Source organism: Mangifera indica, chromosome 6 (genome assembly GCF_011075055.1).
Source record: "Mangifera indica cultivar Alphonso chromosome 6, CATAS_Mindica_2.1, whole genome shotgun sequence".
Taxonomy (NCBI): Eukaryota; Viridiplantae; Streptophyta; class Magnoliopsida; order Sapindales; family Anacardiaceae; genus Mangifera; species Mangifera indica.
In genome coordinates, this window is record NC_058142.1 from 557,762 (window position 1) to 574,716 (window position 16,955).

At 33.0% G+C, this 16,955-nt stretch overlaps 3 protein-coding genes and 1 non-coding gene across 8 annotated transcripts; 1 reads left to right on the forward strand and 3 right to left on the reverse strand.

Annotated features, from left to right (window-relative positions):
• Positions 1–759: 759 nt before the first annotated feature.
• Positions 760–3,584, reverse strand: LOC123218663 (alkaline ceramidase). Its single transcript, XM_044640190.1, has 3 exons — positions 3,326–3,584; positions 2,188–2,529; positions 760–1,605 (listed from the first exon to the last, which is right to left on the reverse strand). The coding sequence occupies exons 2-3, from the start codon at positions 2,439–2,441 to the stop codon at positions 1,092–1,094; spliced, it is 768 nt and encodes a 255-aa protein (XP_044496125.1). The 5' UTR covers positions 2,442–2,529; positions 3,326–3,584; the 3' UTR covers positions 760–1,091.
• Positions 3,585–7,236: 3,652 nt separating this feature from the next.
• Positions 7,237–8,836, forward strand: LOC123218571. Its single transcript, XM_044640062.1, has 2 exons — positions 7,237–7,813; positions 8,028–8,836. The coding sequence occupies exons 1-2, from the start codon at positions 7,423–7,425 to the stop codon at positions 8,537–8,539; spliced, it is 903 nt and encodes a 300-aa protein (XP_044495997.1). The 5' UTR covers positions 7,237–7,422; the 3' UTR covers positions 8,540–8,836.
• A 2,970-nt stretch (positions 8,837–11,806) lies between these two features.
• Positions 11,807–11,896, reverse strand: LOC123219849. Its single transcript, XR_006502928.1, has one exon. It is a non-coding gene; the product is annotated as a small nucleolar RNA snoR109 (small nucleolar RNA).
• A 1,012-nt stretch (positions 11,897–12,908) lies between these two features.
• Positions 12,909–16,419, reverse strand: LOC123217960 (phosphoribosylglycinamide formyltransferase, chloroplastic-like). 5 transcript variants are annotated; one of them, XR_006502595.1, is made up of 7 exons: positions 16,187–16,419; positions 14,965–15,507; positions 14,650–14,761; positions 13,932–14,108; positions 13,655–13,781; positions 13,203–13,379; positions 12,909–13,098 (listed from the first exon to the last, which is right to left on the reverse strand). XR_006502595.1 is itself a non-coding variant. In XM_044639067.1 (6 exons), exons 2-6 carry the CDS (start codon positions 15,317–15,319, stop codon positions 13,266–13,268), a joined length of 885 nt encoding a protein of 294 aa, XP_044495002.1. In that variant the 5' UTR covers positions 15,320–15,507; positions 16,187–16,418; the 3' UTR covers positions 12,909–13,265. The 5 variants fall into 5 exon arrangements, 1 of the variants encoding a protein (XP_044495002.1); XR_006502596.1 differs by having other exon boundaries at positions 12,909–13,103; XR_006502593.1 differs by having other exon boundaries at positions 13,208–13,379; positions 16,187–16,418.
• Positions 16,420–16,955: the final 536 nt, after the last annotated feature.

The window sequence follows — 16,955 nt, forward strand, 5'->3', positions numbered from 1 at the left end:
TGCTTGTCCCTAACAAGGTGGATCGGATCCCAATTGACCCTGTATTACTGAATTGATCTGGAGTTAGAGTTTCAGTTTGACTTGTTTGTCATTTTGGTGACATTATTTATATTGTCGGTGATGTTATTCACTTCTTTGATGACATTGTTCCTATTGAAAGCCTTTCATGATATTGTGCATTAATTTAAAAGAACTTAAACCCTAGTCTTAGGCAATTTAATGAACAAGATTAATTTTTATTGAATTTTGTTAAACATTGTTATTAAATTATTAGAGATGGGTTTGAGTTAAGTTTGATATATATTTAAAACAGTGAGTTTAAGTTCGAGCTTTGCTTATTTGAATCTTCCAAAAAAATCAGTTGAATCTAGATTACTCCATTGAGAAGAATTGTTGGTGATTGCAAGTTTCAATTCAAGCAAAATCAAAGTTCCGGCAGAAATTTTTATCAGTGGAGTCAGAATTCTTCCGACAATTGTAACTTTGAAATTGTTGCAATTAAGAATTTTGCTGATAGATTTCCCTCTTGTACACTCGGATGAAAATGTTCGAGTAGCTAGTTTTCCACAATTGAAATTTCTTTAAAATTCAGAAAATTTTCAGATACATCCGTGTCACTTCGTCATCTAAAATAAAAAAAATTGTATTAATTCTAATAAATTAACGCATATTATATTATATTATATAATATATTTATTACATTGTATTAATAAACATGCCTGTAAACAGATATCGAAATCATCCAATCAAAAACGCAACTTGCGAAATCAAAATTCATGATTCCCATCGAATTCCATAATTGAACAAATTAATTGCTGCATTGTTACTTTCTAAAGCCAAAATAAGCCTAACTATCAAGAAATATAAAATCTATTTGATGACTCCAGCAAACAAAAATATAGTACAAGTTTACTTTCACAGTGAAAACTTTAATGATATTCTACATAAAATTTCAATATTTAATCATCTTTTAGATCCATCTTCATCAGCAAAATTTCAGAGTCTCTGTTTGTTAATTGCCAGCCAAAACTCTCCTGCACCTTTAATGTCAACGGAAACTATAGTTTCATTGTTTTACTCTTCAGTTTCTGTTACTGGGATTTTGGTTTCTCAATCTTGACATAGGGCAAAATCCCCATGAAGTGGACAATCTTTGGAGCCCATCCTCGTTGCTGTGCCCGGCAAAACATCAAGAATGTGTTTGCAAAATAAGAATTAAACCCCATGAAGACGTGCCACAAGGCATGACCTTGTGGGTTGATAGGCCAATGAGATACCTCTCTGCAAAAGACACGATCAAAGAGCCAACACAAGCTACCAAGGAAAATGCTTACCACGTATAGCTTTGCAAGCCGCTTAGCAGCTGTATCTGGTGTATAAATATAGTACTTGTACATCCGAGGGATGCAGAGAAGACAGAGGATCACATAATGCACCTTGAAGCCAATGCCAAACCGAAACACTGAATGGACAACTGCAAAAAGAGCACCATAGAGGAAGAGGAAGGTGGGCATCGTACTGCGATAGTGCCAATCTGGTGAATACAGGATATACATGTATAAAAGCATCTCCCAGACCATAGGTGTCTCATCACTCTGTTGTTGCCTGGAAACATAAGTCCAAAAACTGCCTTCAGATGTACATCTCAACAATAAAAGACAATCATCCGGACAAAAAAATTATAAGCTCTGATAAAGTATACTTCAACCATTTATACACAAAACCTGACATTAATAAAAGCCATCAAGGATTGATAAGGTTTTATGCATGCGTAACACATGTCGGTGTACCATAGGAACTTTCAATCTATCTACAAAGATATGGTGCTGCATGCTTGGGTTCTACAGCAATAGGCACTATAACTTCTCAAGTTTGAAAATTTCTCACATTCACATTTATTTAACAATAAAACTATGCGTACACATTTTTTGTATACAATGGTATACAAATAATGTATCATTATATGATTAGATTATTTTAAATTAAAAGATAAAGTAACACCCAATCGCATAATAACACATTATCTGTATACTCAAATTATATATAAAAAATGTGTACGCATAACATTGCTCTTTATTTAATCACAAACTAGTTCATCTGCCTCGATTGACATGTCATAAATTTTGAATTTCTCACACAAGATGACAATACTATTAAATACAGAAGGGAAAACTTAGTGACACTTACACACGTTGCAGTGTGGCATGGTATAACATGCTTCCAATAGCAAGTATCATGTTAGATATATGAAGAACACTGAATCTCTTCTCAAACCGTTGTCTCAAGGCATTTATAAGACCAATGAGAGCCAAAAGAACAGTCGGGATATTTGAAATGGTGTTATAAAACTCTGCAATATAAGAGGAGTAGGCATAATTCTTCTCACAGCACTCAATAGTAGATGTGACAGGACCCCAGAAACTTGACACCCCATCAGCCATTCCGATATGTATGCACAGATATGATTATATTCAGCTGAACTCTCACACTAGGATGTCGTAAAGATCATAAAACATGCAAACCATATGCCTGCATATGCAAGCAAAAATGTCAGTGGGAAAAATCTTTAATTCTAGTAAAATAATACTTCTCAGCATCCTTAGAGCAAAAGATTACGGCAAACACTTTCTATCACAAAAGTTCTCAACAAGTCAACATAAACAAGATCTTAACATGGTTCAGAAAAACACTAATCAGTAAACACTAAGAATGAAGTTTTGCTTACTTCACTTCAACATCTCATGAAAAGACCAAGAATTCGCAAGAAACTTCAAAAGCTCAAACAAATATACATCAAATAAGCAATCATAAAATCATGACAAAAATTATTCTAATTAAAACTCAACAAATATAGTAGAGAAAGCATTATAAATTTTCCATTAAAACATCATAAAAAGCCAACACTAACCAAGATCAAAGATGAACAAAAATATTTCTAGCACCAATGCCAAAACTATCATATAGCAACAATTAACAAAAACCTCAAAACACTTCAAATCAAAGCTTGAAGCATTCTCAGCAGCACAAAACAATAATAACCACCTAGATTTAAAATCCAAAAGTCTCAAAGAAACACTCTAAACAATAAACAGAGATACAAAAAGCATCCCATATATAGTTCAAATCCGTAAAACAATAACAAAAAAACCGAATCTAAACTAACCCATTGCACATGATTACAAAACCCACAATTCATTAAGCTATTTATACACAAACATCATCAGCTAACCATAAGCAAAACAATAAAAACCAAATCAAATTAAAAAAAAAGAACCCAAAAAAACAAACCCACCAAATTAAATCAAGAAGAAAGAAACAAACCAACCTCGTAAGATTTAAGAGATATCATTCTGGTTAGTTTTGGTATTGGGTATAATGATCTGAAATCAAACAACTGAACAATCCAGAATCAACCCCGTTCGTGGAAACGAGGCAAATTAGTTTTGTTCTGTTGACCTGACTGACCTTTTTGTGGTAATTGTATGTATGCGTATGGGAGGGGGGTTAATTTTGGCCTTTTACTAGTTATTTTAACTTTATAAGATCAAGGTCTCTGGCCTCTGCATTGCATTTCACGAATGTTACGTAAATGGAAAACTAAAAATTAGAAGCATGCCTCTGTTAAGGTGGTGGCAGGATCTTTAAATTGGGTTCAGGCAGGCCCATTTAAAAAGCGTTAATATGAAATTTTAGGGCAGAATTTGAGATTGTGTTTGACAAGAGTGCATTGCAAAGCATTTTAAGGCCCATTTCATTTCTTTTTCGCATTTTGGTAGGAACTAATATTGGACTTGATCTGAGGCGGTTCAGACCCAAACCATGACTTGTATTGAATTATCTGAGTTGGAGTAGGGGTACCGATCAAGTGAGACTGAGTGAGCTAACTCAATTTAATTGAGTTGTTTCACCTTCTTCAGTGATTTTTTATTTTTTTTAATGACTTTTTTTATCTAATAATTCTTCTTGTTCAGCATCCTCAAACTTCATCGACCCTTCATTTTTTTTTGTTGGTTTCTCTAGTGAATTTATTGCAAATTAAGTCAACCGAGCTTAATTTCGAATTGATTGTTTTGAATTAGAACTAATCTTAAATGAACCCTTATTCAAATTTTTTTGTTTAACCCTTACCTGGACTTCATTAAGCTTGAGTTAACCATGCCGGCTTTAGATCTATCAATTAAAACTCAGTTCGGAAAAAGTATAACTTTGCTGGGATATACCCGACCTCCCAACACACTGTTCTTTTTTATGTGACGTGGACATAATGCATCCAAGTGTTGGTCAAAGTTAGCATACTCAACTAGTCAATGTTTCAAACATGTGAAAAAAAAAATTCTAATTAATGAAATGAATGAGTTACTTTTCTTTTAGGCTTTGGCCTTTGGGAATTAGTAGGGACATTGAAACGAAGTTTGCTACTACTAAGGAACTTATCCTTCTCTGTGTTATAAAATTGAATGGATGTAGACCAAATAGTGGACAGATACACAAAATTTATTATGCCATGATATAAGCATAATAATTATATGTGATGATGCTAAAATTTGCATAAAAAAATAAATAAGATTAAAGGTGCGATTTTATGTAGGAAAGCGATGGTGTATAGAATCATGGGTGTAATTTCATGTAATCAATACAAAATACAAAAACATTATAAAAGTGATTTGACTCATTATTCGATAGTTTATATTCATTGTTATGTCATTTAGTATTATAACTAAAATTCAATACATTATCGGTAAATAATAAATGAGTTCTCGAAACAGTTTCTTAACCCCCTATCTTTGTACAACACTTTTTTATAGGACATGAAAAATTGATAATTAAGTAATACGCGGAAATCTTAATACATATCTAAATGAAAGATTCAATCACATTATATATCATAAAAATGAAAGATAATCGTGTTATAATCATTATCTCATATTTACAGAAGATAGTGTTAGAATGTTATATTGTTATTGTAAGAGTTTGAATTTAGCTCGTTAAAAATATTCAACAATACAATTTATATCGCTAAGTCATATTCTCCCCACCGTTTATAGGTAAAGAAATTTCTACTTGCATTTTGAATTTAGTTGTGAGTAGGCGACAAATTTGGTTGTTACATATAAATGTCGTTTCCATAAGTTTTACTAAAAAGAAATTCGATCGAACAACAATATATAATAACATATTATAATTATATATCAAATTGTTTATACACATTAACACATTAACTCTAATTTAAAATTATATAATTATATATTATATTATTTATATCCATTAATACTCATCATTAAGTCATTTGGAAAAATATAATAATTAGATTTAATTTTAATTAATCTTGAAGAGTTCACAAGATTCAATGAATCTGGACAAATCCCACATTCATTGAATCTGGTCACACCGATGCCTCCACTCAGTACACTACAATACAGTCAGTACACCTCAAAAAACTCTGCTTCCATTTTCCACGTCCGAATCACCAAGGTGACGTGGCAAGACAGTAAGCCATGTAGGACAAGACATTGTCTGTCATGCCATTGGCACATGGACACTCAAATAATTCTTAAGGCGTTAACGCTTAGCCGTGTGGAGTCAACGAGTCAAAGTAAAAAACTTGGGACTAAGTCAAAACTCCAGTGATTGGGAATTGGGATAAGTTTATCTGTGATATGACCCACTATTCTTGACCTAGGCCTTTCCCAATCTCCACGCGTCTTTTTTAAACTGACAATTTTTAATGCTATGTATTATTCAACCCAAAAAAAAAAAAAAAATCATATCGGCGTTGATATTTTTGACACAAACATTTAATTTGGATCAATTAACACAACTAAAAATTAAAATAAATAGTGGTTAGGGTCACACAAAAGAATGATCTAAATATTTAGAAAATTACTGCAATCAAATTTCTTAAAGGTAGATAAAAAAAAAAAAAAAAGATAAATATTTAATTTTATTAATTTGTATTTAATTTTTAATAGTGAAAATCTAATTTGATTATTACGAATATTTAATATATATATATATATATATATATATATATTAAAAGTTATATAAATAATTTTAAAATCATTTACAAACAAAATAAAATGTTATTTTGTAAGTTTGGTTATTAGTCGATTGAGGTCATTTAAAAAATAAATTAAAATATTAAAAATACTAAGAAAAGGATAAAGATAGTGGATAATTTTAAGTTAATTTAGACATTATTTAAGTTAGATTAATGTTGAAAAATTATGAGATAATTTTGATTCGAATTGAATTAAAATTAAATGTGTTTAAGCCAAAATCTGATTTGTCATGACACAGTCGGTCAATTATGTCAATATCAAATAAAGAATGCATAAAATATGACAACATATTAAAGTAAATTACATAGTCACTCCATATCTTAAGTAATCTAAATGTAATTATTGTATATAACAAAGCTGTTTATATTTTCATCATTAAAATTATTTGTATTTAAAAATTAAAATAAATATCAATAATAACAATAAGAGTTAATTATATAATAATAAATTATTATTAATACTTAATTTAATATTTATTAGATATACACGTAATATTGTTCTATTGTCATTAGCATACACCCAAATTTTATTAATTTTATTATTTAAATTAGCAAAGTTAATAGATAAAATGTCGATTGAGTTTGATAATGCTATTTTTTTTGAAATTAGAAGGGGACAATGGTGTTTTCATGTCTAATCAGGTGTGCGAAAATATAATCAATTGAACATTAATCCAATTTTAAATTTCATTAATTTGATCGAGCAATTAGAAAAGTGATATCAGTCTAATATATCTAAAATTTTAAATGAATTTGAGTAGAATCTATCAGTAACATCAATATAACAACCAAATCAGTTCATCATTTAACAGCAGTTCGATATGATTCATTCAGTTTTATTAATCAAATTTTAATTTTTAATTTGTTTAAAGACAATTAATTTCAATAATAATTCAATTAAGTTAAGAATATTCTCTGATTCTACGATAGAGTCGGCGTGCCACGTCACTGTTAACGTTATTACTAAACTTTTTCCGCAAGTAATCTTTGATCATTTTACTGTTATCAGTCAGTCGAATCTGACCATCAAAACGGGCAGATTCATTAAGCCACACCAAAAAGCGAATATGCACACGTGATACACAGGATCGCACGCTCCTGCTTCAGCTCTGTTCAACTTCAACCCAGTTTAAATTTCCCCATAATTTCACAAAGTGTCGTCATCTACCTCTGCTGTCCTCGAGTCTTCTCTCTTTATCTATACCAAAAGCTCACCATTTCACCATCATAACGACATGGGCTCACTGCCCTTTTGAAGAAACACATTCTTTTTCTCTATAAAAGCTTCAAAATCACTCTTTCGCAAAAGAGCACAAAAAAGGAGAGTTATTTAATTTTTTTTTCGTTCTTTCCTTTTAATCTAGATGGCGAAGATATTACCAATTAGGTTTGGGCGGGTAGCGGCGGCGTTCGATGAGGTGGCACGTGGAAGACTGTGCGAAAGCAGTGGGAGCGAGCACTCGCCGGAGAGTTCAACTGATTTATCAGATCTTGTCAAGTCTTTTCTCGAAAGAGACAGCGTAGGGGGAGGAGATGAAGATGAAAACGAAAGAGACCAGACGGAAATGGGAAATCTTTGGTGTGATTCTGAGAAGATCGAGACGTTGAAGGGTTTTTTTGGAGATAAAAATGATTGTGAGAAGCAAAGGATTCTCGTAGAGACAGAATTCGCAAGTCAGCTTGCTGGGAATTGGTCTTCGCAAAGCTTCAAACGTCGCTTGATGACTCACTTACGTAATAGAGGCGTCGACGCCGGTAAGTATTGTAAATATCGCACTGTATCTCGCCCATACATACATTCATATATTCAATAAAATTACATGTACACATTTTACATTTTTATTACATAAAATTGGTGTCAGATGACTGTTTAGATGATTGGATAACATAAGATTGACACTGTATCCATTTTAGCAGTGATCATATGTATTGCACTGTATCTCATATACGCATGAATTATTGTTGTCAGGTCTCTGCAAATCTCGGTGGGAGAAAACTGGGCGGTACCCAGCTGGGAGTTATGAATATGTAGATGTGAACATTGGCCCAAGTTCTCGCTTTATTGTTGAAGTAAACCTAGTTGCACAGTTTCAGATTGCTCGTCCCACAGATGGTTACATGTCACTGCTTGAAGTTTTCCCTCCAATCTTCATCGGTAAACCAGAACAGCTTAAGCAGGTTGTGAAGCTGATGTCTGCGGCAGTGAAAGAGTCGATGAAGAGTGTGGACATGCATGTGCCACCATGGCGGAGGAACGGGTACGTGCAATCTAAGTGGTTTGGTTCTTACAAGAGGACAACCAATGCAGTTCCATTCACTGGAAAATCAGAGCCTGGTGAAGCTTTTAATGTTGCGGCAAATCGATCGTTTGGATTTGAGGCCCTGCCAGTCAGGCCTTACTTCTGCAGAGACGATTTTGCCAGAAGGGTTGGTATAAAAGCTGGGCAGCTGACGGCTGCATTCAATGAAGAACAAAATTAATGAGCATGTTAAAGAAGAGAAGTCATTATTTTTTGGTTCTGCTTTATAATTGTTTGGGAGGATTGAATAATTCGTGGAATTGGATGTAGAAGCTTGGAAAGTAGGATTTTTTTTCTCGCTTCTGTTTGAAAATTTTGTTAAGAAATATGTAAATAGCGTTAGTTCTTTATAACATAGGTGGATAATTTTGGCAGAAAAGCTTGCAAATTGCCAATATTTTTTACCATAGATTTGTATTTTCATTTTTGGGGGGAAATTTTATTTCAGTCGGCTCAATTTTAGTCGAGTTTGATACCACCATATCAAGCAGGTAAAGATTTCAAATCAAGTGACCCGTTCCACGAAGGTATTGACAATAGTGGTCAGCTTTGGTTTACCGGCAAATTTCTTATAGCCACGTGCTGGTTCGGCAGCATTAAAATTTGAGAACAGAAAAAAAAAAAAAAAAAAAAAAATTTGAAAAGTAAAACAAGAAAACTGTAATGTAGGCATCAAATTAATGATTGTAAGTTGAGAAGGGCGTCTGAGGTTGTCGGCTTTGTGTTGAGATTAAGAATGAGAAAAGGCTTTCACTGAAAAGTGTAAAAATGGATCACACGTGATAATGAACAAGGATTAGGCAAGAGTCCGAGTTACACTCTTGTTGATAAATCGAAGATGAGACAAAACTAATGAAGTTTATAATAGTGTGTATACAAGATTGAATTTTAAGGGATTTTAATTTGAAGAATGTTTTATTATCAAAATAAAAATATTATCTTAAAGATAGGTTATTTGATAATTACTATATATAAATTATTATTATTATATTTGATAAAATTTAATAAAAATAGGTAAATATAAATAATTATTATGTTTAATTAAGAGTAATAAAAAAATTAGCGTAATATTTTACTTAAATACTTTTATATTTAATTATTTTAAAATATTTTTTATGTTATTTGTTATATTAATTAAAAATGAGATTATTTTTATCCTAAAAAATTAATAAATAAATATATAATTATAATAAAATCAAATTTATCTTAGTAATTAGATTACTTTTTATATTTTTTGTCACATCACTATTGATAATAGAAGATTACTAGAATTGTTTATTATTTATGAACTAAACAAAATAATATAAATAATAAATGATAGATTATCGGAATAACCTTTATAAATTTTTAACCAAACGCCCTTTAAAGGTAAATATACTTAAGGTTTCATAGGCAATTTTACAGTGCTAAACCTCTACACCCATGATTATGGTCACAAGTCGATCACTCCCTGGTGCTCCTATGAGTCACTTGGTTAATCCCTAAGCTAAGTTGCACACAAATATAACACGAGATAATGTTAGAAATAATAGTTTTAGTGCTTTTGCTTGTTTCAACTTGATGTAAAATGTTTTACAGTTGAGTCAATGGACCTTTTATATACTCACAAACCTGGGAAAATCTAGTTAAGAGATTACATAATTGACCTTAAAAAAGGTCTAAAGACTAGCCATGCAAGATAAATATCGAAAGTTATAAAATTTTCTAGACTTGACATCTTCTACCATTTGAGCTGGTTGTGTTGCTTGACATGTGGCCTGAGGGTTGGACACAGCCCAAAATGAGGCTAGACATTGGAAACAAGCTACTGGCCATGGATTGTTTCTATTGTGTGCATGGGGTTACTCTGAGACAACGTCTTGCTACCCGCAATTGGTAGCCTGTGACAAAATGCAAAGGCTAAGGGTTTTAAATTTTGTGAGAGTTATCAATCAATTGGAGGTGTACTCAATGCAGTTATACCCTAAGTTAAGGTCAAGCTAGAATTATAATACTTAGTTCGACCTTGTTTGAGTTAATGTATGGTGTTATTAAATGACTACTAATGTATTGAATATTAGTGTCAAAAGATAAACAATGTTATTGGTAGAATGAACAAACGAGTTAATCTCGACCCAAGTTATAGTTTTAATTTGAAATCAATTCATTCAAATTAAATTATAGATTCGATATGAGTTAGTTTGAATTTTATATAACCCATACATATCTAAGCACTACAAAAATTAACATATAATTATACTTTGATTATTCTTGATTTTATTTATTTTGTTAGTAACGAGTAAAAGATTTAATTATTAAGAGTATTAATAAATATTATGTCACCTACTCAAATATATGAACCAATGCAATATAAACTTGAAGCGATGATACAATCAGGCATGTACTTTGTTAATGATTCCCATGTAAGAGTTTTGAAAGGTCATGCGACCGAATTTTGGTTCATGTCATAGGGTTAACAACTGTTTATGGCAAATTCTCAGTTTCTCCCAGTCTTACAATTGTCAGGTGGAAGGCATCTCATAATCATGAAAAGATAATAGTTGCTCCAAAGCTTGTCGGGCATCCAATCACAAACAACGATTGGAATTTCAGAATCATTCTCTCCATAACATTTTGAGATTCGGGTTTTGGTGGTCCATTGGCCACTGAACATAACATTATTAACTTAAAATGACATCTTAAAAGGGATTATCTGGTGGATACGCAGTTGAAGACTTAACATTTTGAAAAGATAATATTTCGTTCAAGTTAAGATAAACAGTATCTGAGGATCTACAATAACAGTATCATCTTAAATCGGTCTAAGAAACTAGAGTTTCAATTCGGCCCAAGTTCAAGAATCAATTAAACCCAGATTATGAGTCAATTCAGATCAACTTCAATCAAATCCACACCTACTAATAGCCGAAGAGATGCAATTGGGAAATAGATAATTTTTAAGTGATTGTTCGCGAGAGTCAACTGTAAAAGAGACATTGCAGAAAAAAGCTCCTTCAAAAGGTTTGTGCAAACAGTTCAACAGTTCAAGAAGGCCTTTGAAAGTTATAGCTAGTTTGATACAAATGTTCCTGGTGTCATGAGTTCAATACCTCCACCCTTTGGTAAACTTAAATTTCATCAGTTTCTGGTTACTTTAAAGTTCTTAGTCATTCATATTCAGCCATAAAAGAACACAAGGACCCTAATCTGAATTCATTAACAAAGCAAAGACTCGAATCTTGAAAACCCAAACAAACAATGTAGCCACCGATTGACGCAAACTGCTGAGAAATCCAACAAATTTGCCTGGAAGGTGACCCAATTCATAAACTTAACTTTATATACGAGAAGGGTCTGATGAAAAAGGCCAAAATCCAATGCCATTTTCTTCCGTACTGCCCTTCTCATTCAAGTTCAAACACACACAACACAAACTCAATAAACCCACAAAAAATAACAAGTTTAAAGTGAATGTTAGAGGTTCGGTAAGCAGATTGGTCGACAGAGATTCACGACAACCGGCCAGTTAACCCCTAAGCCGTTCGTATAGCTACAGCCACTTTGGCAATTCAAGATCAAGGGCATCTATTATCAGACCCTTGTCTTGGTACATGTAGCTTCAGACGGAAACCCATTATAGATGACTTCATAATAATATAACAGACAACAAAATCAGGACCCAGAAACACAGAGAAGATGGGAAGAGAAATGCAAATAAACAGAGGACGGCGAATGGCTTCTGCGCCAGGAGAACTTGAAAGCACTGGCGGCATTATATATAAAGACCTAGGGAAGTTTAAGGGAGGAGGGAAGATCTCAACCGCACATCTTTGAAAAGCAGAATTTGGTTTGGTATGACCTAGTTCGTGTGTAAATCGCATCACCGCCGCACATCTTGGTCTTATTGATCATGGTTTTGAAACTTGAAGGGGACCGACTGGTTTGGTTAATGGTTAGTTTGGTCTGTGTGAAGTTTTGACAGGTTTAAAACATTAAACCGTTTCGAACCATGGCCCAATCAGGTAAGCTGTGCTGTATCGTGGTTCAATCATTGATTAATAATTGTTGTTGGAACTCATATGATATACCATTAGCCCACAATTCTATTCAAATATATATTATAAATGTATATGTAGATCAACAATTCTGATGTCCCTGTTTAACTGATAGAATCAAAAAAACTCAACCAATCTTTTGACCATGTCGAGGCCGAATTTGACCATGAAAATATTGCTTAAACTGAATGTCAAGAAGTTGTTTAAACATAGTTTGGGCCTTGACAGAGTCCAAAGATTGATTTATTGGTTGATTAATAGAACAAACTAATAACATCCACATAACATATTTAATATATGAAATGACATTTTATTTATATTGAGAGAACATTAAGACTGGTTTAACCTAGATTGACCTATAACCTGACACGATTTACTTGGTTCAACCCAATTTGATGGCTAAAACAGGTTTTACTCATAACTTGAATCAGATTTGTCACCTGTTCCCTGTCTGACTAGTCTATCCAAGCTTTAAAACACTGATTTAGATTAAAAGGAGTTGATAATGCTGGCAGCTATGTCTAATTCCGGTTTACTTCATAAACAAATTCAAATGTAGCAAATTCCAGGAAAATTTGTCATCATCTTCTGGGCAGAGTGATGAAAAATTAATTTATAAGCATAAGATAGGACTTAATTTGAAGTGCGTCTGCAATGCATAAAACTATTGGCGTATCTGTCAGGGTCTTCAATAAAGCACAACGGCCTGCACTACAGAAGGACACCAAGCATAAAAGAATTTAGTTGTATACATACATGCTTAGTACTTTGAAGGTTTCTAGCCTCAGTAATGCTGGAAGAATACTAAACTTTACCAAAATGGAGCTCAAGAATTTCAGAAGCCTGGGGGAAAAATGCTAGTGCTTGGTTGAATCAGTTGTAGTCATTGGGGTCTTCTTTGCTTTGGATGATAGGGACACCGTCTTCCCTCCAAATTACTCGTTCTTCGCATAACACTGCCACAACCTCCGCATATAGACGATGCTCCTAAATAGATTGAAGATGCCAGAACACAAATCAGAGTTAAAATCAAACTTCAAAGAGGCACCACGAAACAAGAACTTGAAATATCATGTTTTAAGAGTCGTCATCTCAACAACCAGAGCTGGTCTAATCGATATTCTGAAGTTTAAATGATTGCCTCCTAAAATATGGAGTTTACTATCAAGAACATTTTGTAAAGATACCATGTATTCCAGACAGAAGTTGAGCATTTATTGGTCATTTTTCTTTTAAGAATATCTGATGGCAAAACCCATTACCTCCTGAAGAACTCTTGCAGCCAGATCCTGTGCTGTGTCGTTCCACAACACGGGGACAACTCTTTGAGCAAGGATACGTCCAGTGTCGTAATGCTCATCAACAAAATGAATGGTTGGACCAGAGTATCTAAACAGAATCAGAAATATAACAATATGAGAAACTTTCTTCACATACACTTACCATTATAAACAGATACAGAGACTAGGAGAACATGATACAAAATAAAAAGGACAATGAGGAGAAATAAAGTATGCAACATCAACTGCTGCAAAGTACCTAGCTCCAGAGGCAATGACGGCATTATGCACCTTCATACCATAATAGCCTCTGCCTCCAAATGCCGGAAGAAGTGATGGATGGATATTTAGCACGGATCTTGGAAAAGCTCGGATCAACTCCACTGGTATGAGTTTTAGATATCCAGCTAGAAGAATGAAGTCAACCTCAAATTTCCTGATTATAATAAACCAACAAATGTGAAATAAGTGCCATTTCCATCCACAGAAACCCAAAAAAAATAGTAAGAAGATGCAAAGGAATTTCCTCACAGACAATATGCCACAGCTAGAGTATCTCTTTGTTTATGAAGCTCATGATTATGCATTAAATCCATTTTGTGTACTCCTATGCCAGTGAAGTGTATGAGAGGACATATTGAAATAAAAAGTACGTCAATGAAGGTACATCAGTAACAGCTCTTATAGACAATAAGCATCTCATGATTTCAATTGTTTGTCTTTGTCTTTTCCAAAAATTTTAACGTTTATCTAATACATGTGGGAAGCAATATCATACTGACATTACAGAGTTTTATAGTCATAAAAATAGGAAGACATGTATTATGAAGGCCAAGTAATGCAAGAGGTTTGATGGTAATGATCATAGTAGGTTGAGAGCATACATAAGAAACATGTAGCTAGATTAATAAATGGCACTTGTTGTGCAAACATAAACATAAATGTTTTTTTACTAACTTTAGGAAGAAAATACAAACCTAAGAGCAGCTACAAGGTCGGTTGGAGACAGACCATTGGCTTTGTCTTTACTTTTAGGGAACAGAATAACAGGGATGCCCTTGTCTCTTGCATACTCTGCACCTCCACAACCTGGTACATTGTTCAATATACCTTACATGAATATCCATGCAAAATTCACAGAAAAGAGAAATAATCACCATAAATAACTCCAGCACTCCATCATGTTTCTCAAGCATACTCTAAAGAACCAGCACTAGAGCAACAATCAAGGTATAAAATCTATAAAACATAGCTGTTCTGTTTGAATACAGTGGATTATAGAGATCATTTACCAAGTTTGTTTGTGACCAAAACGACGACATCTCCATGAATGGAGCCTCCAACACATGCATCATGAATTGACCGGAAATTTGACCCTCCGCCAGACACAAAAACTGCCAGATTTTTCTTCTTAATCCCAGCTATGGTATCCTCCTCATGAACAACATGTTTAACTTTTTGTACACTATTCATACACTCTACTCTTCTAGAATGCCGTAAAGTTTGTGGTGCTAAGAGGTTCTTGGCACTAAAGGAGAACGACTTGCAAGACTGAACAAGAGATAAAGATAATGAATTTTTTGGGTTCAGGAGTGATGGAATTGGTGTGTTTTGGGAAGAAACAAAGAGCAGGTTCTTAGCCTCCATGGAAAGAAGAAAGTGATGGCAATAAAAGGCTAAAAAGAAGAAAAGAGGAATTTGGCCAGACAGCCTCCTACAAGAGTTGTTAACGAAAAATGAACCCCAATGCTAAAGTTTCAGGACTTTAGCCTCATACAAGTCGTTATAAGTCTAAGGCTAAGCTAGAGAGTGAACAAGTTTTAGCCCTTTGAAACCTGCACAAAGAATCACAAATGAGTGAAAACCCCAAACGCGGATTTTCTCATGCCTATATAAATTAATATGTCCATTTAGATGCAGAATAATTATCATTTAGCAACGACTGAAAACCGCATGAATATGGGATTTGAAATATCTTTTGAGAAATACGTATGTACTTAAACACATAACTAAAACCACATTATAAACCAAACAGGGAAAATCATTCATTAATAAGAAACAGCCACAATTGCAGTAGATAAAATACCCAAAAAAATAAAAATAAAAATCAGAAAACAGCATGAAATGCCCACCAGAGATTTAGCTTGCTTCAAAGCTCAAAATTTCTGTGTGACAAATTATAAACTTAGTTGGGCAAGTTAGGACAGTTGATGACGTCAATTGCTTTACCAGGGAAACTTGGAAAGTACTCTTAGAAATAAAATTATTGCATCATCATCATCATCAATTGAGGATGCAAAACTTCAGTTTGGTGCTAACTATATAATTCTTAATAAAAAAAATAAAATTTTTATTAACATCAAACCAAATGGAGTACCACCAAGCATCATCTCAACAAAAAACACGATTTTCTTTCATTGAAGAATTACAAAGCGCATTATCGGACTTCAAAAAAGAAAGTTCCTTTCTTCTTTTCCCATAAATCACACTGAAGAAGTAAAACGAAACACATACTTGGTTGGCGCCCAGAGACTGATGACGTCTGTTTGGAGCAGAAGGAACCGTCGACGGAATACGAAAAATCGACAGCGGCAGCGCAAGGAGGTTATGGCTGGTGGGTCGAGCTGATTTTCCGGCTAGCCGGTGTGAGAGGATTTTTGACTTGGCTAGATTAGCAGAGCGTAGGTCTCAACCGTCAAGTCTCGACTGACTGTGAAAGCGTAAACTTAAAAACATTTGGGTTTCACAAATTTACCACCGTCCGTTTTTCAAAATTTTTTTGCAATATTTAAATTATTTTTCAATGAAAATTCTTAAAATATTAAAAAAGGATTCGAAGAAGATAGGATGAAATATTAAATAATTAGCTAGAGATCTAATAATTAAAACTAAAAATAATTTAGTTTTAAATTTATTTAAATTCAAATGTTCAAAATAATTTGAAATCAATTTATTATATGATTTTGAATTTAACCTTCAACGCACACTTTTATTTAATCTAAACTCAATCATATATAAAAAATATATAGTGTAAAATTACAACAAATATTCATGAAGAAATATATGTTGTATAGTATTTACATATGCAATCTAACTTTAACTTTATTTTGATTGGTAATTAGAAGATATAAATAAATAAAATATTATGTATTCAACTTAGTCATAGATTTGAATTAAATTGATTAAAAATTTAATTTAAATAAGTTAAAATAATTTTAACTTAATTTTAAATTAAATTAACTTGATTCAATTAAATTATTAGAAATTTATCGGTGAATTCATT

Excerpts from the sequence above, each read along its gene's own strand:
- LOC123218663 (XM_044640190.1), bottom strand. The coding sequence starts at position 2,441 with ATGGCTGATGGGGTGTCAAGTTTCTGGGGTCCTGTCACATCTACTATT. Across the intron at positions 1,606-2,187 it reads CATGCCACACTGCAACGTGT|GCAACAACAGAGTGATGAGA; the intron begins GTAAGTGTCACT and ends TTATGTTTCCAG.
- LOC123218571 (XM_044640062.1), top strand. The coding sequence starts at position 7,423 with ATGGCGAAGATATTACCAATTAGGTTTGGGCGGGTAGCGGCGGCGTTC. Across the intron at positions 7,814-8,027 it reads TAATAGAGGCGTCGACGCCG|GTCTCTGCAAATCTCGGTGG; the intron begins GTAAGTATTGTA and ends TATTGTTGTCAG.
- LOC123217960 (XM_044639067.1), bottom strand. The coding sequence starts at position 15,319 with ATGGAGGCTAAGAACCTGCTCTTTGTTTCTTCCCAAAACACACCAATT. Across the intron at positions 14,762-14,964 it reads TTTGGTCACAAACAAACTTG|GTTGTGGAGGTGCAGAGTAT; the intron begins GTAAATGATCTC and ends ACAATGTACCAG. Across the intron at positions 14,109-14,649 it reads GACCTTGTAGCTGCTCTTAG|GAAATTTGAGGTTGACTTCA; the intron begins GTTTGTATTTTC and ends TATTATAATCAG.